The sequence below is a fragment of the Microsporum canis genome, genomic scaffold (genome assembly GCF_000151145.1).
Source record: "Microsporum canis CBS 113480 supercont1.7 genomic scaffold, whole genome shotgun sequence".
In the NCBI taxonomy this organism is placed as follows: domain Eukaryota; kingdom Fungi; phylum Ascomycota; class Eurotiomycetes; order Onygenales; family Arthrodermataceae; genus Microsporum; species Microsporum canis.
Window position 1 is genome coordinate 1,015,057 of NW_003299163.1, and position 24,370 is coordinate 1,039,426.

A 24,370-nucleotide genomic window follows, 5' to 3' on the forward strand; every position below is an offset into this window, starting at 1 on the left:
TATCACGTGTTAGTATCGGGCTAAATCGGGTAAGCTGACCGATAGGCAGAAGCTGATTGGCTGAATAAAACCTCGGGATCACGGTGCTTATGTAAGCGTCCGTTTTGCAGGGCCAACTTCGCACCTCGAAAGAAGAGAAGAAACTCCAAAAGGATCGAACGGCTTGAAAGCAGCATTCCTTTACTCGCCAACGCACCAATTCACCCATTGCAGTCTTTGCACATAGCTCTGCTGGCTGGAGTAGCATCATGAGCTTCAGTGGTCTCCGGAGCATTGCTCCAACACGCCAGGTAGGGCGACTCCTTTGGGTTGTTGATCTCATGTCCAGTTCTAACAGACCTTGATCTGCAGTTGACCCGGGTATTACGGGACCAAAGGAGGTGCTTCTCGCAGACTCGCACTGCAGGTATGTGACCATGGCTGCTTGCTGCAAATATTTGATCAGAAATTAACCGGCTTACAATCTTTTTCAGCCCGAATCGTCGCTAGTCAACCTCTACGCGCAAAAGAAGCCTCTCCCTTCGTTTCACAGAAATACCCCGTTATCGTACGTCTAAAACGCCCAATTGCAACTGGATATAACTTCTGTGGAGTATTCTTGCCTGACTGCTGTAGGATCATGAATTTGATGCCGTTGTCGTGGGTGCTGGTGGTGCTGGTCTGAGAGCGGCCTTCGGTCTTGCAGAAGCTGGCTTCAACACCGCATGCGTTACGAAACTTTTCCCTACGAGAAGTCATACTGTTGCTGCCCAGGGAGGTATAAACGCTGCTCTAGGAAAGTAAGTTATCTTTTTCCGTTTTATTTCTAAGTTATGGCTCTGACAATCCTCTAGCATGCACAAGGACGACTGGAGATGGCACATGTACGATACCGTGAAGGGTTCCGACTGGCTTGGTGACCAAGACGCTATCCATTATATGACAAGAGAAGCCCCTCAGAGTGTTATCGAACTTGAGGGCTACGGATGTCCTTTCTCTCGAACTGAGGACGGACGTATATACCAGCGTGCTTTCGGTGGACAGTCGCAAGACTACGGAAAAGGTGGTCAGGCTTATCGATGCTGTGCAGCTGCCGACAGAACAGGCCATGCTCTTCTCCACACACTCTACGGCCAATCTCTTCGCCATAATGCCAACTACTTCATTGAGTACTTCGCCATGGATCTGCTTATGGAGGATGGTGAATGTAAAGGAATTATCGCCTACAACCAGGAGGACGGTACTCTCCACAGATTCCGCGCCCACCACACAGTTCTTGCTACCGGTGGATACGGTAGAGCCTACTTCAGCTGTACCTCTGCCCACACTTGTACTGGTGATGGTATGGCTATGGTTGCTCGTGCCGGACTTCCCAACCAGGATCTAGAATTCGTTCAGTTCCACCCTACTGGTATCTATGGTGCCGGCTGTCTGATTACTGAAGGTTCCCGTGGTGAGGGTGGATATCTACTCAACTCCAAGGGTGAACGATTCATGGAGAACTATGCCCCAACCGCTAAGGATTTGGCCAGTCGTGACGTTGTCTCCCGATCGATGACTATGGAAATTCGTGAGGGACGTGGTGTCGGTCCGGATAAGGATCACATCTACCTCCAGCTAAGCCATCTTCCCGCTGAAATTCTCCACGAGCGACTTCCTGGTATTTCCGAGACTGCTTCTATCTTCGCCGGTGTTGACGTTACCAAAGAGCCAATTCCTGTCCTCCCCACTGTCCACTACAACATGGGCGGTATCCCAACCAAATATACTGGTGAAGTTCTCACTCTTGATGAGAATGGCAACGACAAGGTTGTTCCCGGCCTGTATGCATGTGGTGAAGCTGCCTGTGTCTCTGTCCACGGTGCTAACCGTCTCGGTGCTAACTCTCTACTTGATCTTATCGTCTTCGGCCGTGCTGTCTCTCACACTGTCAGGGACAATGCATCTCCCGGTGCCCCACACAAGGAGATCAGCGCTGATGCCGGTGCTGAGTCTATTGCTGCTTTGGACAAGATCAGAACTGCAAATGGATCCAAGTCTACTTTCGAGATTAGAAACGCTATGCAGAAGACTATGCAGACTGATGTCAGCGTTTTCAGAACCCAAGAGAGTTTGGATGAGGGTGTTGCTAAAATTACCGAGGTTGACAAGACCTTCGACGATGTCTGTATCAAGGACCGCAGCATGATCTGGAACTCCGACCTGGTTGAGACCATGGAGTTAAGAAACCTCTTGACTTGCGCGTAAGTGTTTCCCCCTTCCGTAGCCCGAAAATTTCCGTTTGCTTTCTCTATATACTCACATAAATTTTCTAGTACTCAAACCGCAGTTGCTGCCGCCAACCGCAAGGAATCTCGTGGTGCCCACGCTCGCGAAGATTACCCCGACCGAGATGATACTAACTGGATGAAGCACACCCTTACCTTCCAGAAGCAGCCCCATGGTAAGGTTGACCTCACGTACCGTGCTGTTACCGGCACTACTCTCGACGAGGCCGAGTGCAAGGCCGTTCCACCATTCAAGCGTACATACTAGACACGTCTAGTGGAGAATCAACCCTTGGCAGGTGATGTTCCTCAACCATATACACCGACACCAGACGAAAGGTGGGATGGAATCTTCGGTGATGGTGAATTTCTGTTCCGACACTACCTGTATATAACACTTTGACTGCATCTTGTCACTAAGACGTGGCACTACTTTTCTACCCTTTTTCCTACCTATACGCATTGTACCCTATTTCCCACTGTGATTTTATTTGCTACACGTTCTTGGCGCTTTTTTCTTAAAATATATCAATGCAATCTATTCAATAATCCAGTTCTCTCACATAAAATATACGTACACCCTCTTCAGCCTCCTTGTTAACCAAAAATCCGGGGAAGCGCATAAACTCTATCTTATTGTTAAAAGCATGCCAAGCTTTCTCAACTTTCATCCATGGCTGACCTAAGCTGAGCTTCCAGAGCTTTAACTGTCAGGAGTGCATCAAGTCTTGAAACTGATTTTGAATGTCAGTTCATTACAATACTGCATCATCGTGTCTTTTTTGAATGTTAGACAGGCCTGAGATATGATATTGACCCTAACTAGCTGTTGTTGAGTGTCATTTGTGCCGAGCTGGGGCAGGATGGGAGCCAACAGCCGCGTGAACGACGACGAGGCGATGCCCCTTACCGGCCACGGAGCGGGCTCTCGAGACTCGATCGATTCGTCTTCGACGGCCTCTATATCCCTTACTCTTGTCGATGGTGCGAGCCACACAGCCACAGAGCCGTCTAAATCAACAAATGGCCACAAAAGCCATACAGAAGGCAGTTACGTGAACGAGAAATACCATGATAGCGAGGAGGAATCATGGCGAGAAGACGGCTATGTCCCATCCGGTGGGAAGCCCGCACAGCGGAGAACCCGAATTGTATTCTGGCTGCTCGTGGCTCTCTGCGTTGGAGGCTGGGCAATGGCATTTATAATCATGGCCACATCTCCAAACAATAGGCACTCTACCTCAGATTCAAGTTCCGGTGGTTCAGAGAGCGAGATTGTCAAACCTAACACCCCTCACGATGGCAAAAAGATCCCACTGGACGATGTCCTAGGAGGTATGTGGGGGCCAGTTGAGCATACAATATCTTGGATTTCGGGACCCAAGGGGGAAGATGGGTTGCTGCTGCAGAAAAGTGAAGGAGGTATTGGACCATACTTGCACATCGAGGATGTTCGAAATATTCATGGCATGCGTGCAAACAACAATTCAATTGTGCTGATGAAAGAGTCCGTGTTTTTTGTCAATGACGAACGCATCAGCCCTGAAAAAGTTTGGCCATCGCCGGATTTGAAGACAGTGCTTGCCATGACGAGGGAAAAGAAGAACTGGAGACATTCATTTACTGGATTGTACTGGTTGTTCGATGTCGAAACCCAGACTGCCCAGCCCCTTGACCCCGAGGCACCCAATGGACGAGTACAGCTCGCATCTTGGTCGCCTACTTCTGATGCTGTTGTATTTACAAGAGACAACAATATTTACATCAGAAACCTCACGTCAAAAGCGGTCAAACCTATAACGACCGACGGGGGAGCAAACCTGTTCTACGGCATACCTGACTGGGTATATGAAGAGGAGGTCTTTGAAGGAAACAGTGCTACTTGGTGGTCACTAGACGGAAAGTATATATCATTCCTCCGTACAAATGAGACTATGGTACCCGAATTCCCTATAGACTTCTATCTTTCAAGACCTCCTGGCTACACCCCAGAGCCAGGTGAAGAGGCATACCCATACGTTCAACAGATTAAATACCCCAAGGCTGGTGCTCCAAATCCCACTGTTAACCTTCAGTTCTATGACGTTGAGCGTGAAGAGAGCTTCTCAGTTAATGTGGATAATAACTTGAAAGATGACGATCGAATTATTGCTGAAGTCATCCCGGCCTCTGGTGGGAAGATGTTGGTCCGGGAAACCAATCGTGAAAGTTATATTGTCAAAGTAACCGTCATCGATGCAGCTAAGCGGGAGGGTAAAATGGTTCGTTCAGACAATGTTGACGAAATTGACGGTGGATGGGTTGAGCCGTCGCACTCCACGACATATATACCTTCTGATCCTTCTGCTGGCCGACCGCATGACGGGTACATAGACACTATAATACACGAAGGGTATAACCACCTTGCATATTTCACCCCAGTGGAAAACCCCAAGCCAATGATGCTTACGACTGGAAACTGGGAGGTTGTTGATGCGCCTTCGGGTGTTGATCTCAAGAATAACGTTGTATATTTCGTCGCCACAAAAGAAAGCCCCATCGATAGACACGTCTACAGTGTCAAACTAGACGGCTCAGAACTTCAGATGCTCAATGACTCTGAAAAGTCTGCATATTACGATGTTTCCTTCTCTAATGGGGCTGGTTATATGCTCTTGAAATACCAGGGACCCAATATTCCATGGCAGAAACTTATTAGCTCTCCAAGCAATGAAGACTTTTACGACGAAATTATCGAAGAAAACAAGAACCTGGCTAGGCTATCCAATGAATTCTCCCTTCCGTCACTGCACTATTCGACAATCACCGTTGATGGGTTCAAACTGCCTGTTGTTGAGCGTCGGCCTCCAAATTTCAACGAGACGAAAAAATATCCCGTTCTCTTCCATCTGTATGGTGGACCAGGGTCTCAAACGGTTAACAAGAAATTCACTGTTAATTTTCAGACTTATGTTGCTTCCAATCTAGGCTACCTGGTAGTCACTGTTGATGGTAGGGGTACCGGATTTAACGGACGGAAGTTCAGATGCATAGTGCGACGCAATCTAGGTTACTATGAAGCTCATGACCAAATCCAAACTGCCAAGGAATGGGGTAAAAAGCCCTACGTCGACAAAACACGAATCGCTATATGGGGCTGGAGTTACGGCGGATTCATGACGTTGAAGACTTTGGAACAAGATGCAGGAGAAACCTTCCAGTACGGAATGGCAGTGGCTCCAGTAACGGACTGGCGATTTTATGGTAAGAATATCTACATCCGATGGAGGGTATTGTCCAACCTATTACTATGGTTCAAACAACCTAACCAATCTTTCTGTACTCCGTAGATTCCGTGTATACCGAACGTTACATGCATATGCCGCAACATAATACAGAGGGATACGAAAATGCATCTATATCAAACGCCACTTCGCTATCACAGAATACCCGATTTCTAATAATGCACGGTTCGGCTGACGATAATGTCCATTTTCAGAACACTCTCACACTATTAGATAAACTTGACATCATGGGAATGCACAATTATGATGTCCATGTATTCCCTGATTCAAATCATGGAATATACTTCCATCATGCATACAAGATGGTCCATCAGCGTATGTGTATAGCCCTACCTCCCTCGACCATTACCTCCCGTTTCTAATCAGTACTTTTCACCTTTAGGTCTGTCCGACTGGCTGGTCAATGCTTTTAACGGAGAATGGGTGAGACTTCGCAACCCTAAGCCATCAGGGCTTAAACGTGTGATACGTCGTCTGCTACATTTTGGATAACTACAAATATGTTCAGAATGTATTATTTTGGTATCTTCTTGCGCCATTTCAAGTCTTATTTAGTCACCACTTTTGTGGAGAACAGTCGCGCTTTTCTTCGCTAGGCGCTCTTAGGTTTTTGGTATGTTGAGTCCTGGAATATGATACGCCAGAATTGTTTAGAATGTGTGAGCGGGGCCATTGCTATAGAAAACTATATATTTATATTGAAATTTCATTTCTTCTCTTATGCATTTTTTCCCCAACTCCATTGAGGTTTGGGCTAGCCTCTGTAAGTCTTCGGGAAACCATGGTTGCCAGGGTATTACTTTCGAGTTGCAATTGACCCGTGAGCTACGCATCTGTCACCTCCTAGGCCGTCATGAAGCGTGGACATCCTTAGTGGATAGAAAATAATATTCGTTCTTCCATTTCATTGATACAGACAACTCCAGCTGCGTTGGTTATTCAAAGTATAAGGCAGGCGGCTTAGTTCCGCACACTTGGTAGGAGGGCAACTATAGGCCCTGAGAACCGAGCAAATAGAGCTTTGACCCAAACTGTGATTATCTGATCGCAATGTGAGGCCGAAATTAGGCCGAACCACGTTGAAGCGGCAAAAAGGCCGTTATGAGTAATCTTGGGACTGATCAGCCCTGTTTGAAATGTTTCGTGTTCTGATAATTGGTTTCTTTTTGGGTGCTCCGTGCAACGAGAAAGACGAACTGTTTCCGAGGTATCATAAAGGATCGCTACTACTATGAAGCAACCCCAAGGTATCAAAAAATAATTAAGCGGGTCTATTTCTCAGGAGCAAGGAATCGGTCCTCTATAAAAGAGGGGCTAGGCATATCGGAGAAGCGGGACACAATTGAGCTTTTTGATTTTGCACCAACTTCTGCAGTTAGCTAGAGGGTCAATCAAAGGGATCCCCATGCATCGTTCCAGCTGCGGCCCGAACCAACCCCGCGCAACAACTAGTGCGGTGGCTCAAGATCAGCCATAAGGAGGCCTGGTGTGACCCCCTATTCCACGCACAAGAGCCAGTGAGCGAATAGAAAGCCTGAGCTGCAAAACGCAGGTTCGGCTAAAATGGCATGAACAGGAGGCGGGAAATGTGAAAGTATTAGAGCCGTGACATTGACGTTGTTGTGTATCCTTTCAGTTGATATTGGGCTGCATGATGCAAGAATTGCAAGAGCTTTTGAATATGACCCCACCAGCATAGAGTGTCCGCAGCGGGTGAGTACGCCAATCATCATGACTTAAAGACATAAAGGCCATGCAAGAGCGGGAGAGAAGATCAAACCCCGTTAAAAAAAAATTGCCTCCAGAGTATTCAGCTTAGATACTGGTACGTAACTAGTGTGTGTGTGTGTGTGTGTGTGGCAGGGCAAATCGGGCACATACCGAAGGCAATTCTCTCAAAATGCAGCACCACAAGGCCTATGCTGCGTATCTGGTATATTTACATTCACTTCGGCTGGCGTTCCCTCGATTTTCAGGAATGTTGCGGATTGCTTGAGCCGTTGTAGGACAACTAATTCTCAGACTCTCAGCCGACCTGCTTCCTTGAACAGAAATATTGGTTGGCTTTTGTAACGATCCCACCAAGAGCTGATGTGTCCGTGCCCATAACGGGTAGCATTTGGCGCGCATTAGGCACATGATTTTGTTTTCCTTTGCTAACACAAGAGCGGACAACTCATTCTGGTAATAGTGGATATGCGCTATGAAGTGCCGGTGTGTTGATATGTGTGTGTGTATATAATTCAAGTGAGCACCGGAGACGCATTTCCCTGTCACGGAAATCCCGGAGATGGGCAGCCAGCCAGGGAACCGTACTCTAAAAACAAAGCAACAGTCCGTTCTGAAGTCAAAGAGTTAAGCTTAGATATTCCAGTACTCGTTAAGAGCGAAGAGCAGCCAGTCTGCACACGGTTAGACGCCGTCGCTTTGCATAGACTCATGCAAGAGTTGAATACGTGACCTCCTTCGGATTATAGGAATCTCTTCAAGGACAAACAACCCGCCTCCGGGAGGCAAAAGCAGCAGGTCCTATCAACAGATGTTAGTTACGCGGACCACTAGGCAAAAGAAGTTCACAGGTTTGCTGTATCTTAGCGATTGATATTATCCGCTGTTGTGTTGTGTTGTGCGGTGAGAATTAAAGAGGCCAATGAAACATGCGAGTTCCCACTTAAAAAGCTGAAGTCGTCAGCTTTTCAGCTCTGCTCGACTCCTCTTCGCGAGAGATTGATCCTCCTTGAAGAAGAGAAACCAACGACTACCAGAGAAATCACCTTTGGAGTTGATATCAAGTTGTTTCGTTCCGGGATAAAAGTTGATACGTCTTCGCCCACACCTAAACTTGCACGGAGAACGAGTACCGTTCCCGAAATGGCATCTCCGACGTCGTCTCTCCCAACGACGCTTTCAACGTACAAAGTCCAATCTTTTAATCCTGCAGTTTTATCTCATTTGAAACGTATCTACGAGTCGCTTCGGTCACAGGATCAGACACGTACAGGACAAGACGGTGCAACAATCTCTCCGTCAGCTTATTTCCTGCAAACCATCCAGCAGGACCGGCATTGCAAAGACAGCCAGGCCCTCAGTGACCAGCAGCATGATGTACTCAACAGCCTCTCAAGCTTCCTCGAATACATGTCGACTGCAACAGCGATGCCGCAGTTCTCAGACACTGAAGCCTACGAAGAAGATCTGTCGTTCCCCATGCCCAATTATTTCATTAATTCGAGCCATAACACTTACTTGACTGGCAACCAGCTATACAGCGAGTCTAGCACAGAGGTGTATAAAAATGTACGTGGCTGGCCTTTCCTTTGATTCCCCCTCCTCCAATTATTCCTTTCTTTTTTTTTGCCCTTTGGGCATTTATAGCGCCTAAATATGGTCCATGCTGCACATCCGCCTCCCCATTTGATACCCGTCTGTGGTGAGATGTATGTGCGTGCATGCGGAAGTAATACTCAGCATGGAATGTTCTGCCCGTCATCGAGCTGGCAGGGAATATATTATTTCTCGCATATTGCGATCTTGGGCCTTGGGGGAAAGTTTAAAGTATTGCTACGCTTGTATGCATATGTACAAGACTCACGTACCACTCACTAGTCACTACAATAGGGTGAAGATCAAATCTGGTGATCACTGCGGCATCTCTTTTTTTTTTTTCATGCACATTTCTTTTTCTTTTCATATGTGAAATCCTGAGCACATTCTATGGGGCACACTGATTTCCATGTCTATCTTGCCTATTTGTTCTCACTGGGATTTGCCTACTTAGGTTGCTCTGCACAACTGTACCCCACAATACTACATCTCGATCGCTAACTATCATCTAGGTTTTACTTGGTGGCTGTAGGTGCCTTGAGATTGATGTTTGGGACGGCGAATTAGACTCATCCAGCTCCGAATCAGGAGATCCTTCAGATGATGACCATAAAAGGGTGCATAAAAAAAGCCATGGAAAGTTTCGAAAGGAGGGTGTTGGACGATTCAGTCTGTCCTCGCTTTCAGGTCGGTTTGATAAGCTCAGCAACTGGAGTACGCCTGACGCTGCACCAGCTAGGGTCGCAGCCGCCGATGCAATCCGCCCTGAACCCCGAGTATTCCATGGTCACACGTTAACTAAAGAAGTTACATTCCGTGATGTATGTTACACAATCCGTGATAATGCGTTTGTAACAAGCGACCTACCAGTGATCGTCAGCCTTGAGGTGCACGCCTCGCATGAGCAGCAGGAGGTGATGGTCGAAATCATGACGGAAGCGTGGAAAGGGCTTCTCGTGGAATTCACACCGGAGATGGATGCCCTTCTTGCCAAAGGGGACCTTAGCCATCTTTCCAGCCCAGCCTCCCTCAAGAATAAGATCCTGATCAAGGTGAAATGGATATCGCCTACGAACGAAGGTACCCCACCAGCTGAAGGATCTATTGAGGTTGTTGACTTTCGGACAGTTGGTAACGAAGATAGAGCTCAGGATAAGGTCAGAGCTGGATCAATGCCGACGAAGACCAAGCCTCAAAAGATCATTCAATCCCTTAGCCGACTCGGAATATTCACGCGCGGTTATACTTTTAATAACTTTTCTCAACCTGGTAAGCCTCACTCTAGTTTAATTTTAATCCACCTCCCGTCCCCCATTCCCCGTCCCTGTACCTGGTGCATTGGCCATTTGTCAGACATTTTTTAAAATGGCTCCTGAAAAAAAAAAAAAAAAAAAAAAAAAAAAAAAACAAAAGAGGGCTATTGGCTTGCATGACTTGTAGTTCGATGAAAAATGATGATCGTGTCAAAAAATAAAACAACTTTCAGCAGAGGAATGGTCTGTTTTCTACTATGTACAGTCTACAGAGTATTGACTTGTATATTCTCACAGAGGCAAAGATACCACATCATATATTTTCGCTCTCAGAAGCCGCGGTGAAAGCGGCCCATGAAAAAGAACGTCAAGCATTATTTGACCACAACAAAGAATTTATGATGCGAACATATCCATCTGGAATGCGGGTAGACTCCTCGAACTTAGATCCGTCTTTCGCATGGCGTCAAGGAATTCAGGTTGTCGCTCTAAACTGGCAAAGCTGTGACAAAGGAATGATGCTCAACAAAGGAATGTTCGCAGGAAGTGGTGGATGGGTGCTGAAACCTCCAGAATATCGCGGATCGACGGGATGCAGCAGCTCGACAAGTTCATCGCGGCAAGATCAGGTGGCTACTGCTGTCAATGAAGGCTGCCGCAAGGGCGTACAGGTGAGTATGAGTGTTCGACGCAGGGTGACCCTATCTATTGAAATATATGCAGGACAGAATATAATGGCGGGGGATGGGAAGTCAAACCCCAAAAGTTTCCATCCATATGTAGCCTGTCATTTGCATGTTGAGCGACCCAAGGACAGCATCCATGCTACGAGCAAGGATTATGACAGCAGCGACCCCAATTACAAATGTCAAACTAAAAGCTGCAGTGGTGCCGATCCGGACTTTGGAGGTCAAATCCTCCAATTCCCAAGCGCTCCTGGTATTCTTGAAGAGCTTTCTTTTGTCAGGTTAGTGACGTTCCAGCCAATCATCCTTTTCCCCTTCCGACTTGCATATTATAATAAGCAGCGCCGCATCGCGAGGAGAGAGCATTTTGATATGTCGACATCTCCACATGTCTATATGATTTCTTTTTATGGAGGTATCACCTGGTGACTACATACATACAGAGTAGTATCTCAGGCTTTGGGGGACGGAGTATTTGGCCGACGCCCTGAGCCGTACCCCCCAAAAAATATAAAAAGAGAAAAAGAAAGATAGAAGAAAAAAGAAAAGAGATTGAGAATGAAAAAAAAAAAAAAAAAACAGCCGCAGCGGTGTGCCTGCGGAAGAAGCAAAATACCTATATCCTATATCCCTTCTATCGTATCTCCTCTTTGGGCCATGGGCAAACAAATTTGCTTATCAAACGCGTTGAATCTGCATTCCCCTTCCCCTCCGCAGAGCCACTCCAACCCCCACCCCACCCATTGTTTTCTTCATTACCTCAACCCGTACCTTGTTCTATTCCGAATCGTTCACCAGACAATTTTGTAACTGACCGATTCCATCCCCGCTAACCGATATTTCTTGGCAGATTCAAGATTAAAGACGATGAAATCGGCATTGACGACTTAGCTGCATGGACTTGTATAAGGCTAGATCGCCTACGTCAAGGTTTCCGGTTCATTCGGCTATTTGATACCAATGGGAAACCTACCGACGGAATCCTCCTGGTTCGGATATCGAAGCACGCAGAGTGAACTTTTATCGGTTGTGGTTATCACATTGCTTTCCCCTACTCGAGGAGGCTAGCCAGTAAAAGCCTGCTACACTACATAGTGCTTTCGATCGAGATTTTAGTCAGCCGAATGTAAGGGAGACAGAATATTAGGAGGGGGGGTTACTACCTTTTCTGTTCAAGCTTGCATGAATATGACTATCGCATACCGCATTTTCGTGATAACTATAATAAATGGAGCCAATATATCTTATAGCCGCTGCATATAGTTCTGGTACCTACTGCACCCGAGAGTGCTGTACATGTACATCATGATATATGTCTGGCTGCATATAATCAGCAGTAGCGTATACCTAGTTTTGGTGCAATGTGTATATATATAAGGATGCTTCAAAACCTACGTAGTATTCCTAGTTCCGTTGCAATGGTTGATCCAGAGGTGGATACAACTCTGCCCTGTTGGCGCAGGGTTTAAAAACACGATCGTACATAGTATATTCATGTTGAACTCACACCTAGGATGGCGTATCCTCTCCCTGACGCTGTTTCCGCGTGCTTCACACTCACTACGTAAGTAAGATAAGCAAGACAGGCTGGGATGAGACAGGGAAAGAGAACGCCGAATTATACGAATTTAGGCGTCTCCCAAGCTTTCAGCTATAGACCATGGCGCGGCCAGGGTGCATGCGGGTTGGACTCCGTTTACACGGAGGCATGGTACGGACATGCATCCTATATTGTTTCAAGCCGACTATTCTTCTGCCAAGTATATACCATGTCGATTCATTGCATGAACTGTATGGAGTACGTATATATCTTTTTCCATGTCGATAGCTGGCAAAAGAAGATGGCACCTAGTTGGTCGACGAAACGTCGCATCTTGATCCGCCTTGCCTGAGAAAACCCAGGAGAGAAAGGAGGCTAGAATAGCTTAAATCCATCGATCTCTTGGCCCTTTTTCATGGATATGATAGGGGTGCATGTATACAACGATACATGTCTGTCTGGCTAATGCGCGGGAACCTTTTTCAAAGCAGAGATCCGCTCCCCAGAGAGATGGTACTCGGGGAAGGCAAAGAGAAAGTTTAAAAAAAAAGAAAAAGAGAGAAAAAGAAAAAGATGTATAAAAAAATAAAAGATAAAAAAAAAATCCTACCCTTTGGACCTTTTCTTGGCCGGCCCTGTAAGGTTTTCTTTCGATGTGATGCTGCGCCGCACAACTATCAAAGACTGCTCTGTAAAAAAATAAATATATGGTTCATAAGTTACCACTCAGCTTGATGAGTCCAATAAGCGTGCTTGATTCGAACTGAAAGAGTTCGACCTGCTCATAATGTATCTCACTTATGTATATAGCCGTCGCCTACCGCTAAGCGGGTCATGTTCTGTGCGCACTCTGATTTTCTCCCTACGCCTCAAATAGCCACGATGAATATTGATGTGAGATATACTCCGTACATATTGGAGAGTGGCGACTCTGCGATGTGGGGAGCTCTTCCTGGCTTTCTCTAACTGACTGCGGGACAGTACTTCGTGTCTAGCGGTCACACTTGCGTAAACCCCATATGGATGCCCTTCCGCTTGAAAGGAGGAAAGGGGTTTGATCCAGATGCCTTATTTGGGTAATATACATCTTTTGCTAGGATCCGAAGAATGCCGTATCAAATTAGTTGCATCCTTTTTTTATAAAAAAAAAAAAAAAAATGCTTAAGATGAAGGCTATGATGCAGGGTTTGGCTAATCCCTGACTCGAGCTGTCACATTTCGCTCGTGCCACCCTCGTCATTATGCGGTAGGCCGTTAGCCGCTAGCGATTCTAACTGGTGGATTGCCCCATGTGAGGTTGTACTGGGTGTGGGCCATAATTATTGATCGATCAAGATGCCAGAAGGCCTGCGTGAGCGTTATTCTGGGAGGGCAGTTTCCGTGTGTCATAATTAATGTCATTTGGACTTTGGTGCAAACTGAAGAGCCAAATAAAGGAGCCGACCTGGTTGGATACTTCCAGTTCTCATCCTTGACTCCAAAATCTGGAACATAGAAGGATCCAGGGTAAGGAAATGTGACGAAGAGGCGAGATTATGGATAGTGTGTAATATTAGCCTTGGTTTCATTCGTGGATTCGAAACCACTTTCCTTAACAGCACCTCGTATACTCGAACTCGCTTTGGATACATATGGCAGAGCCCCAGTAGCCAGTCACCGTCACTGGGCCTTTGATGTATAGATAGCTCGACAGCTCAGGTGACTGAAACAGCCAGAGTGTCGTCATTCTGCTTCGAACAGTTTGATACTCGTGGGGGAAGCCATGCCGAGCTCAGTGCGGACAGCGGTGGACCGAATGAGGGGGGGATACACGACTCAATTGGCACCTAAGTGGCATGTTGAGACAGAGCTTAGGCTGAGTTAAGAGAGAGAATAGTAGAGGCGAACGAACGGGCGGTAATAGTATTACGGTCTACTCCGTACAGGGGAGAGAAGCATATCCCAGGATGACGCCCCACAGGGCCAGGATTGGCTATTTAGGCCCTGAAATTCTGCTGGTAGACTTGATAGCAGTGCCTTGTTGTTTTTTTGGAGAATTTAATTATTATCACCATCAGCCATTCGAACCCACAGGGCGTCGACGCTAGGGAGAATATCTGTCTTTCCCTCCACTGGGTTTCGTGGCGGCCTGAAATTAGATTTGGGGGGAGAGTTGAGGGGGGTAGTTTATGACAACTCATCTGTATGAAGGTATTCCTGATGTATCCCAAGAGAAGCGCAGCCGAAGATCGAAAACAACCCCGGCAAGAGAGTAAAAAGGGAGTAAGTTGGAGAAGAAAAAATAAAAAAACGGCTGTGCTGTATGTTAAGGCGTTTGAATTGCTTGTGAAGAAAAGGGTGAAGAATCGCGATTCGCTCCGTCCGCTTGGACGATAGGGATATCCAATAGATTGGATAGCACCGATGTTGGGGTCCCTCGCCAGAGCTAAGCCAGCTTTCTGACATCACATCGCAAAATTTTAACCTTGTGCATGTCGGCAAATGTATCAGTACCCATCTGGTCCCCTTGTTGGTAGCGCCGATCGTGGAGCCTGCAGAAGAAAAATAGTACATACCACGAACTTGGGGAAATTGGTGGGTATCACAGATATAAAGCTCGCCCTGCCTCCGCTTCCCAAGGTACCATGTTTCTTTGATGAAGGCAAAAAAAAATTTTTTTCCCAGTCGATAAGATATATATTTTCAAATAAAAGAGATTCCAAACGCAGCCTTCTCCGTCAAACAACAAAAAAAAGCAGCAGTCCATCCAAAAATATTCTTTCACATCATTACCATAACTCCAATTGCGCTGTCCTTGTCACATTGTGTCGGTCCATTTTCTTTCCCTTTGTCTGAGGTTTAAAAGAGGGAACCGTCGCCTATAAAGACACCTGCATTTTGAATAATCATTTCACACATACTCTGAGAGAGTAGGAAGGAAACGTCGTCCAGCGCAAGAACGGGGACTGTGTGAACCCACGGGTTTTGGAGGAAACAACATCGCTGATATTGCAGAGGGAGGAAATAGTCGTTGAAAATGGTGGCAGTTGCTCGTCTCAGACCAGTTGGGAACGCTGCTAAGCAGAGTCACATTCAATCACAATCCCGAACTAGAAACCACATGTCTCCGGTAAGCTTCTCTTCCATAGGACCAGCGGATCTGAACATGTGCTAATGATATGCTTCTAGATGCCAGGAGTCCTCTGTCCCAACTGCAAGTCGAACGGGGAAGACACATGGGTTATTCCAGGGAAAAACTGCCATGTATGTGGCACATCGTGTTGAGAATCCAGGGTACGCTTGTGTTTAAGGGAGCAAGAGACCAATACTCCCTGATCTCAGACGAGATGAAGATATAGAATGGGCATGAAGCCCACGGCGGGCGATTTCGGGTTCGGGGATACTGCCCAACTTGGTAGACAATTTTGCCAGTGACAAGTTGTCCACAATCAGATGGTGTCTAAATCGATCCGAGCTCAGGTGGACAGCTCAAAAAGGGGAGAAGATTAATATTTTCGTTTCGAACAAATCAGTCAGGCTACTGGCTCCTGATTCCTTTTGTTGTGAAAGAAGGTCTTGAGAATACATGGCTCCCCAAGGATGGTTCTTTTTCTTTTTCCTCTTTTTTTCTGGCGGAGATGGTGCTGCATTTCACGGGTAGAGAGGATGGCATTCCTACCCACCTACCTATCATTGCATCGATGTATGATTAATATGATTCTTGATGTTGCTTATGCTTCCCCTGTTGACAGGGAGATTGGCAGCAATGGCGTTGGCAATTTTTTTTTTTTAATTTCGTCTGTTCTCATAACGGGTTTCTTTCTTTTTTTTTCAAGTTATCAGACCTGAATGGATCCTTTTCCAAACTCTTGACGATTTGCCAGTGATATCTATGGATCTGCCGGATGGGGGGAATTATCTTCGGTTCGAGTTGACATATACCGTGTCCAACGCGGAGGTAGCTCTACACTGCTCATAAAAGCTCCAATGCAACGCCAGCCTGTATTGAGCGGTATTGAAGAAGGGTACCTATCAGCCATCTCCGCCATTTATATGGTAGACTCGGCAAACAAACACGGCCAATGGTGGCTCTATAGCTGTATAAGCCGTGCCTATCTTACCTCAGCCATCGTCCTCAAAATGGATAGATAATAAGTCTCACTTGGCGACTTAAGTTAGTTATATAAAAGCTAACGGGAAGACGGTCACCTCTAGCCTCTAGGATATCGATCTCCGTCAGATAGTTAAGCCCAAGGATACACCAAGGCTGCCTTTTGCTTGCTGGTGTGGGTTGTTGATAAGCAACGGAGGTTCTAGATAGGAAAAGAAGACAGCTCAGATCGAAGGCTCACACTTATTCTCAGTGGTAAGCTTAACACGGTAGTTTATGTAGAGGATATGGAGTTGATCTTCGACAAAAGAGCTGCTGTGGATGCTTTGCTGGGGTCTTCCTTGCATATGCTGGGGTTCGAGATAAACGACTAAGCGACCACATGAAGCGCGGTTGTACATCTTACTAACTATAAAAATAGACTTCATAAGCATGCTTGTGTAGCTTAACGCGTTGGTGATATACTAGCAATAATATAATGGCCATTAATAAAACGGTTTTTTACTCCTGGCAGGTTGACCTGGTTACGATGTTTGTATATGTACCATGACTGATACTCTTAGACGCTGCATATTTCTTTCGGTAAATATGTGCTTCTCCATACTGACTCTCAGGGCTAGAAGCACCATTTAGCCTTCCAGTCCTCCATCTTCTAGTGAGGAATCTGACAGCATATTTTCAGACCGTCCCTTAATGATCCTCCACCAGAGGATGCGGCCACTGTCACTCATCTTTATAGGGTGACGAGGAAAGGAGAAGGCGGAGGTGGGCGCATAAAATTTATGATAGGCCTCACCTGGCTGGCTGGGCCTCTCTCGACTATTCAATCTCGTATATTCAAGCTTGTAGTTTAACTCTCCAGGTGATAGGTTATGTCCCTTTAATGTTTACCGGTAAACTAGCCAGTCAGAGTTCGCTCCGTAGGGCTGGGATACAGCTAGCCACTTGCTTGAAAGCTGCAGGATAGGACGGTGATAATGAGCTGAAATGGTCAGTGCTAGCGTGCAGGGCTCCAGAAGCATAAATAACGGTAGAAAAGGCTGGCTGTGGTCAAGTAGATAAAAGTACCTGAACCTGGGAGCGTTGGAGCACGTCAGCGGGAGAAGTACCCGGGGTTGGAAGTCGCCATGTATGACTTCGGTCAGGTTTTTTCGAGGTCCAGGAGCCCAACTTCGCATTCTTTAAACTTCCTACCCGATGGAGGCAATAGACCAGTGCTCCTTTCTAGCGACCCTTTAATGCAGTCATAAAGACGGGGTGGAAGACGGATTTCTTCCAAGGACGTGGCGGAGAGTAAGCCAAATTCTGGGTTTACCAGGGGTTGCACATTGTCAAGATGTTGGTAGAATACTTTCAATGCACGTTTCGCAGATATAATGAGATTCCCACAGGAAGCACTGCTGTTGTAAGAATAACGCACGTCTGTGTTGAAGACCCACACCTACAAGAAGAGATTAGAACGGCAATATAAGCTTGTTGCATTGACAAAAAGAACCGTACCAATAGCCCATCCTTTTGCTGGTTGTTTTCTATGCCGCTATGCATTACAAACTTCCTTGCACCTGATCGTTCGATACATTCTAAGAGCTGAAATCCCACAATAACCTCTGGCGGGTAAGATTCAAGCAGTTCCTTGTCAACATGAGTACTCGAAGTACTACTATATGCTTTCTGTGATACAGAAACGCTGGCTTTGAAAAACTCTAACCCCTGAAGAGAAGTGTGCTCTTCACCAACGGTTGAGCCGCAGGATATGCAGCAGAGGCTCGATGCTGGAAGTATTTGAGGTGGAGACGAAATCTCTTTTGAATTCTAAGGTTGATAGAAATAATATATTAGCCCATGACTATCACAGCTTACTGATCTAAAATCAGGATCGAGAAAAATTATCACTAAAATCACAATAAGTGTTTATCATGCATGTATCTTAGACTGTATCTCAAACTAGCCAATAGGTCTCTGGCTAAATTCAATGCATGGAATACGTCTAGATTAACAGAATCTTCGATTTTTGCCCTACCACTTCTTACAACACCCACGGCCGCTGATATAAACATCCAGGCAACACAGAGAAAAGGATGAGCGTAAAGAGCAATGTTGTCGTCCATCTCTTGCCAGTCACCGCCCCACTAGACATGTGGCCTAGGAGGAAAGAGAAAACCAAGGAGGATGATGGCATTGTCATAGTACAGATAATCCATTCCTCGTTGTCGTTTGAACGTTCATTCCAGCGATTGCGGGCAATGTTCAAAGTTCAAGGCGAAAACCTCCGGGACTGGGTCTGTTGATTTAGGGTAGTTGTATCGGAGATCGGTCCATGGAAGAACGTTCCGATCTCCTTCTTAGTACCCAAATAGCTTCCTTTAAAATCCCTTCGTCCCCCCAGAGTAGGGGTTATATATGAAATTTTTTGGATCATCTATTGCAGTAGCACCTTGATGAATGGAAAACTTGCATGGGGGTATGTCAAATCTGAATATTGAAGAGGTAAATAACTTACCACTCTCTTCACACCTTGACTGTCGTTTGCGGCCATGATGAATGAAGTAACATTGACAAAGATAGTCCCAGGTTCACAAATAACTCTGTTGGCGGCACCGTACCCCTTAGTATGCCCACTCAAGTCAGGATGATCCTCAGATGTATTGTTGTTAGGTATTGGGTTCGGTTTATGGCAATGCCATAGATCCATTAATTCAGCCCAGTCTGCACCGGGCAAGTCTTTCCACACGACAGCCTGGCCATCACTTGGGGCGAAAAGTATACCGGAGCACTCACGGCAGCATATGCATGTCCGTGTGGTCATACTCTTCGCTGGCCAGGGGGCCTCTGGACCACAGTCATTACTTGAAGTGGCACTTAAGAAGGGATTGGCTTCGTCTATGGGGAGGCGAAAGGAGTATTCATTCTCTCCGCTGCACGAAACGGGCCGACCCGCCGCCAGAAATTCACGAGACCGTGCCGATACAGAGCGAGGGAGTTCAAGAGTAAGAGTCTTGCCGATATGTGATACCGTAACGGCAGAGAGAGAGGTAGAGAGAGAGAGCAATGGTCCCGTCCCCGGATGGTCGTTCTGTGTGGTGTTTGTAGCTGTAACAAAAAGACGCAACGGTCGAATATTCGCTAGCAATTCAGCGTACAGCAGGATGCATGGCTCTGGCGGAGGCGACATCGCTGTCAGATTTCCAGCTTGTTTAAACGTCGAAGATGTTTTTATTTCCTTCGTTGAAAGCATGAAATTATATCAAGTGCAAACAGTGCAAACATCCATCTCAGCCGCAAAAAGGAGGAAGAAACTGATGTGGCTTGAAGGAATGAGTTACAACGCTGGGACTTCGTATAAAGAATGATAACATAGAAGCCAGGCAGCACAATTCACAGTTCCACGCCTTTCCTCTTGTGAGGATGGTACCAGGGGCGCTCCGTCAGCTGTGGCTAAGTAGTTAGCTCGAGATAGCGACCTGCAAGGGAGGCTTCGATGGTGATATATATATGACTTGATAGCACAGCCAAAGAGATCATAAGGCGGCCTGCACACAGTCTCTCGTTCAACCAAGGCTGTCTGTTAACTGTTTAATAAATTTGCAGCCATGGAGAAATCAAGGTCCAATCTCTCTTTACCAAGTTCTAGCGTTCAGCGACGACCAGTCCCTTCGCCAGCTCAGTCTCTCCCTCAAGATGATCCTCCAGACTATACAGAACCTTCAACTGCTCCCTTCCAAGAGCCGTCGAGCACTCGAGGCCCGGTTTTCTCCAACTCTTATCTTCCTCCCATAGACTTTGCTCAATATCATATTCCTGGGTCAAGTTTGTCCAAAGACGGACTTACCATTACCGTGGCACCCTCGGAACTCAGCTCCAGTCCGGAGGCACTGACAAGATTCATGGCTCAGCAAGCTGCGTTGCCGCCCAAACCAGAGATCCGCATAGTCGGTATCAGGGAAAATCCCGGTATTCGCAAGCTTGACTTCGACATTCGGATAAACATGCTGAGTCAAATAGTTCGGCCACCTGGACCGTCTTCATCCTGGAATTATGTGAAGATTGTTGGTAGTCGCTCTGCTGGGTCACCAGGAGGCACTATTGGAGACATTGCTACATTTGCTGATAGGTTCTGTAGAGATCCAGCTACCAACAAAACGTAAGTAATATCAGATACATCAGATATATTGCACCTGGATGAATATTTAGGGGCCTAACTGCATTTTACTAACTGCGCCGTAGCTTCATCCTCACTCGAGAGGTTATCAATTGGAATACTCAAATTCTAGAGGGCCGGCTAAGAACTTTGATAGCCTCATTAAATTATCAGGGCCGTGTCACTATCACGTTCCCATCTACACATTCTCGTGTAGTTGTCCCGGGCCCCAAAACAAATAATTCATTTTACACTCAGATTGTATCGTTGTTCAAAGATCCAAAACGATACGATATGGTACGGTCAATATGGCCGTATGCAAACATGGCTGGCTCGGAGACATCAGATGACCCAAGAAGAGTGTGCGCAGTTCAATCAGAGAATAAATGGTGGGATGAGTGGAAACTGGTGATTGCTAATGCTATATTAGAGGGAAGACAAGGCTGGCTATCGCTAGACGACTTAATCGAGTTTGCTATGAACCCAGTAAGGGGGATCAAGGCTGGGGACCAGTGGGGTGGGAATTCGGACATATGATGGGTATAGCCCATTAATTGTAAGAATACTGTGTTTGGGGCTGGAGCAATTGTGCTGGCGGGCGTTAAAAGTCTTATGTAAGGGTCATTCGATCGGGGGAATTTTTTTGACAGTGTTACGTTGATAGCCATACCCTGAATAGAGTGGTGAATAAGCTATAGCTATCTTACAAAGCTAGTAGTCTGGAGATACTATCTATGTTCCAATGTAAGCATCTAACCCTAATGGCACATACTAAAAGTCACTCATCATCCAAAGCCACCAAAGCCATCAAATGTATCAACAAATTTTACCGCGGCCCGAAGGAAAAACTCGTCATCATCTCCCCAGGTTTTAGCAGCTTCCTTGAGAGTTCGAAGAGGTTTGATATAATGAGGTGAAACCGCCATTTCGTTGGTAAGAGCCTGCTTGTCTACCCAGTCCCAATCCTTTCCTTCACGATTGTAACACCCTATGTCGTTTATTTCTATTTTTGGACGCAATTGGGCAATGTAAACAGTCAAAGCCAATAAAAACCACTGGCGAAGTAGAGACTCGTGAAACTTCGTAGGCATCATAGGGATGATAACTCGCAACGCATGTGTGGTCGTTAAAAGGTGGTCGAAGAAGAAATCATGCTGTTTTCCAGCATGGCGAGTCGCCATCAGTGTTGCAGCAAGACGTTGTATCGTGCGCAATTGTTCTGTTAGGCCTGTCTCTTTGGGATCCCACGCCATCCAGTGCTCTAGAATCAAAGTTTGCTGTGTTTTGAATAGCACTTCAACATTATCACCTCCTGGAGTTGCAAACATTCCATCAAACCTTCTATCGCCATGAATTTTTTGTATGACTTCAAAAGGCGAATTAGTGGTATATCGTGGAGTCATGTTTATCTGAATGTCCGACTGGTCGTCAAAGAACTTATGAACGTCATCATAGCAGCATGAGATCATTGCAAGAGATTCCATAGCAATTTCTCTGCTTGACATTTCGAATGCATACCCAAGATGTATGAGTGGGTGGCCGACTGTTATCAAAAATCCTTTAGTGTACTGTAGGAAGAGGTGTGTAGTAGATAATACTTACAGCCGGAAATCAAAGAGTTTATTAGAGGTTTATCATCTGAGAAAAGGTACTTTGTCACTACTGCATTCCAGTCATATCCTAATTGTGTCAATTCATCCTCAAAGAAATCCAAATAAGCTCTCTGAGACCTATTGAATGGGTTAGCATGTGAGGGTTTGGATGAATGGTTAGTAACCCAAGACAGGCCTACTCTCTCTTCCCCAGAGCTGATCTCCAATCTTCGACCTGGCCGATCTCACCCGGAGAGTCTGACCAGGGCTCCAGCTCTTTGGATTCCAGATCATATAACCGATCCAGATGATCCGGGCTTCCGCCGAACAAATACGCAGTAGAGAGAAGCTAAACCGTAATGTTAGAACAAAACGCTAAGAAGGTAGATATGAAATAATAATAGCTCACATGAGGTATGTGATTGTAAAAGGAAAGATTATTATATAAGATCGAATTAGTTACGTGGTTTAATTTCAGAAGCTGTCTTAGACGTCTGCCGGGTTTTTCTTCTGCAGCTTCGATATCATGGGTTTGAATGGGTTCGATGTCGATGCTTGGTGACCTGTCATTCGTCTTCCCTATTGATGAAAACCAGGAAAATGGCGAAGGGATGTTTATCATGGAATCCATGATTGCGGGAGCCTCGTGGGGTCAGAGTTGTGTTTCGACCAAAATAATAATCCAGGATATTTAAGTGGAGATAGCATAAGTATTAGCTGGGAAATACCATCACATCTGTAATATTGCACAAGTACTAGAAGATCTATGCAACTTGGATGTAACTTGTCCTCCTTGGTTCAGTTGTCAATCTTTTGTGCTTGAGGTATAGCTAAACTCATGATTATGTAATAGCCTTAATTCAACCTCCAATAACATTTCCAAGTCACTAAACCTCGAAGTGCAGTGGAGATGCGGAGAGAGAGAGAAGACGACCAGTCTCAAGGCCAATGGCGGCCCATGAAACATCATCGACCAGTGGCTGAGGGGATTTTCGTCAGGGTTGATTCAGCCCACAAGGCCAGACGAACATGGATTAACTGAGATCGTCGACTGAGGGGTTAAGGGGCGGTTCGTAAAACTACTTAGCTAATTTCAACGAATGCTGTAATATCTTCATCCTTTCTTTTCTCTCAACGAACTAATCCAGAAGCATAGTCACGCCGAATATAATGTTGCTTAACGGGAAAAACTACTCCGGCCCTCGAGAAGACGAGGACGCAGAAGAGTACTGGGCGATACTGCTCCAAGCAGACGAGTTTGGTGACGCCGATGAGTGGGAAAAAGCATGTGAAGCGCAAGAACGGGCGGTGAAATACGCTGAAGTGCATTATGGTGATGATCTGAATGCAAAGACCGGGCTGGCCTATCTCTACCGGCAAGTTAGTCGCCACAAGGAAGCCGAAGAATTGGATAGGTTCGTCCTCTCAGTGCGACAGCAAATCCTTGGAGATGATCATGAAGACACGGTAGCAAGTCTCAATAACCTTGCAATTGATTTGAAAGCGCAAGGTGAATATGACGAGTCGCTCGAACTCGACAAGAAGGCACTTGATATTATGCTGCGCATCAAGGGTGAAGATTCTCAAACTACCCAGACAAGCATGCACAACCTGGCCAACAGTTATTTTAACAACAAAAATTATCAAGCGGCACTCGACTTGCATCAAAGGACATTGGATCTCCGGACAAAGACGCTTGGTCCTGAACACTTCCAGACTATAATGACAATGGATCTCTTGGGTAGAGATTATGGGGCTTTGGACAAACTCCAAGACGCTGTGGCCCTGCAAGAAAAAGCAGTGGAAGCTGCAAAGACTCATCTCGGCCCATCCAACCAGACCACAATTAAATGCAGTCTTAACTTGGCAAGCACATATGGGCGGTTAAACAGGGCTGGTGCTGAGGAGATGCCCGGGGGAACCTGGGAGTCCAAGGGAATCAGTGTCCTTGAAGAGATTGTAGAGATTCAACGACAAGGCCCCGGTGAGAATCATTCGGATACCATTGCCGCTATGAATAACTTGAGCGTGGCATATTTCCATGCTGGTCGATTGGAAGATGCCATTCCTCTCATGAAGAAAGTTGTGGACTGGAATATGGAGAAAATGGGTCCAGACCACCCGCAAACCCAAGCCGCGTCGGGTAATTTAGACTACGTATATGAGAAGCTTGGCTTGACTCGTGCCTCAATCTTTTAACGGGGGGTGTTTTAGCCT

General features: G+C 46.1%; 8 protein-coding genes across 8 annotated transcripts; 5 read left to right on the forward strand and 3 right to left on the reverse strand.

The window, feature by feature from the left end:
- Positions 1–248: 248 nt before the first annotated feature.
- On the forward strand, positions 249–2,514 carry MCYG_07559 (succinate dehydrogenase; the record flags this gene model as incomplete). Its single annotated transcript, XM_002843730.1, has 6 exons — positions 249–290; positions 352–406; positions 474–547; positions 616–779; positions 834–2,222; positions 2,295–2,514. 6 exons carry the CDS (start codon positions 249–251, stop codon positions 2,512–2,514), a joined length of 1,944 nt encoding a protein of 647 aa, XP_002843776.1.
- Positions 2,515–3,109: 595 nt separating this feature from the next.
- MCYG_07560 (dipeptidyl aminopeptidase) lies at positions 3,110–6,022 on the forward strand (the record flags this gene model as incomplete). The annotated part of the gene is made up of 3 exons (XM_002843731.1): positions 3,110–5,489; positions 5,576–5,845; positions 5,913–6,022. 3 exons carry the CDS (start codon positions 3,110–3,112, stop codon positions 6,020–6,022), a joined length of 2,760 nt encoding a protein of 919 aa, XP_002843777.1.
- Positions 6,023–8,401: 2,379 nt separating this feature from the next.
- MCYG_07561 (phospholipase C) lies at positions 8,402–11,222 on the forward strand (the record flags this gene model as incomplete). The annotated part of the gene is made up of 4 exons (XM_002843732.1): positions 8,402–8,827; positions 8,906–9,099; positions 9,387–10,123; positions 10,405–11,222. The coding sequence occupies 4 exons, from the start codon at positions 8,402–8,404 to the stop codon at positions 11,220–11,222; spliced, it is 2,175 nt and encodes a 724-aa protein (XP_002843778.1).
- Positions 11,223–17,310: 6,088 nt separating this feature from the next.
- On the reverse strand, positions 17,311–18,531 carry MCYG_07562 (conserved hypothetical protein; the record flags this gene model as incomplete). The annotated part of the gene is made up of 4 exons (XM_002843733.1): positions 17,311–17,420; positions 17,600–17,864; positions 17,924–18,235; positions 18,373–18,531. 4 exons carry the CDS (start codon positions 18,529–18,531, stop codon positions 17,311–17,313), a joined length of 846 nt encoding a protein of 281 aa, XP_002843779.1.
- Positions 18,532–18,786: 255 nt separating this feature from the next.
- On the reverse strand, positions 18,787–19,595 carry MCYG_07563 (conserved hypothetical protein; the record flags this gene model as incomplete). Its single annotated transcript, XM_002843734.1, has 2 exons — positions 18,787–18,873; positions 18,924–19,595. 2 exons carry the CDS (start codon positions 19,593–19,595, stop codon positions 18,787–18,789), a joined length of 759 nt encoding a protein of 252 aa, XP_002843780.1.
- A 418-nt stretch (positions 19,596–20,013) lies between these two features.
- On the forward strand, positions 20,014–21,098 carry MCYG_07564 (conserved hypothetical protein; the record flags this gene model as incomplete). The annotated part of the gene is made up of 2 exons (XM_002843735.1): positions 20,014–20,564; positions 20,648–21,098. 2 exons carry the CDS (start codon positions 20,014–20,016, stop codon positions 21,096–21,098), a joined length of 1,002 nt encoding a protein of 333 aa, XP_002843781.1.
- A 248-nt stretch (positions 21,099–21,346) lies between these two features.
- Positions 21,347–22,784, reverse strand: MCYG_07565 (MGS207 protein; the record flags this gene model as incomplete). Its single annotated transcript, XM_002843736.1, has 4 exons — positions 21,347–22,104; positions 22,164–22,291; positions 22,354–22,502; positions 22,617–22,784. 4 exons carry the CDS (start codon positions 22,782–22,784, stop codon positions 21,347–21,349), a joined length of 1,203 nt encoding a protein of 400 aa, XP_002843782.1.
- Positions 22,785–23,323: 539 nt separating this feature from the next.
- On the forward strand, positions 23,324–24,352 carry MCYG_07566 (TPR domain-containing protein; the record flags this gene model as incomplete). The annotated part of the gene is made up of 1 exon (XM_002843737.1): positions 23,324–24,352. The coding sequence occupies one exon, from the start codon at positions 23,324–23,326 to the stop codon at positions 24,350–24,352; it is 1,029 nt and encodes a 342-aa protein (XP_002843783.1).
- Between the last annotated feature and the right edge of the window lie 18 nt (positions 24,353–24,370).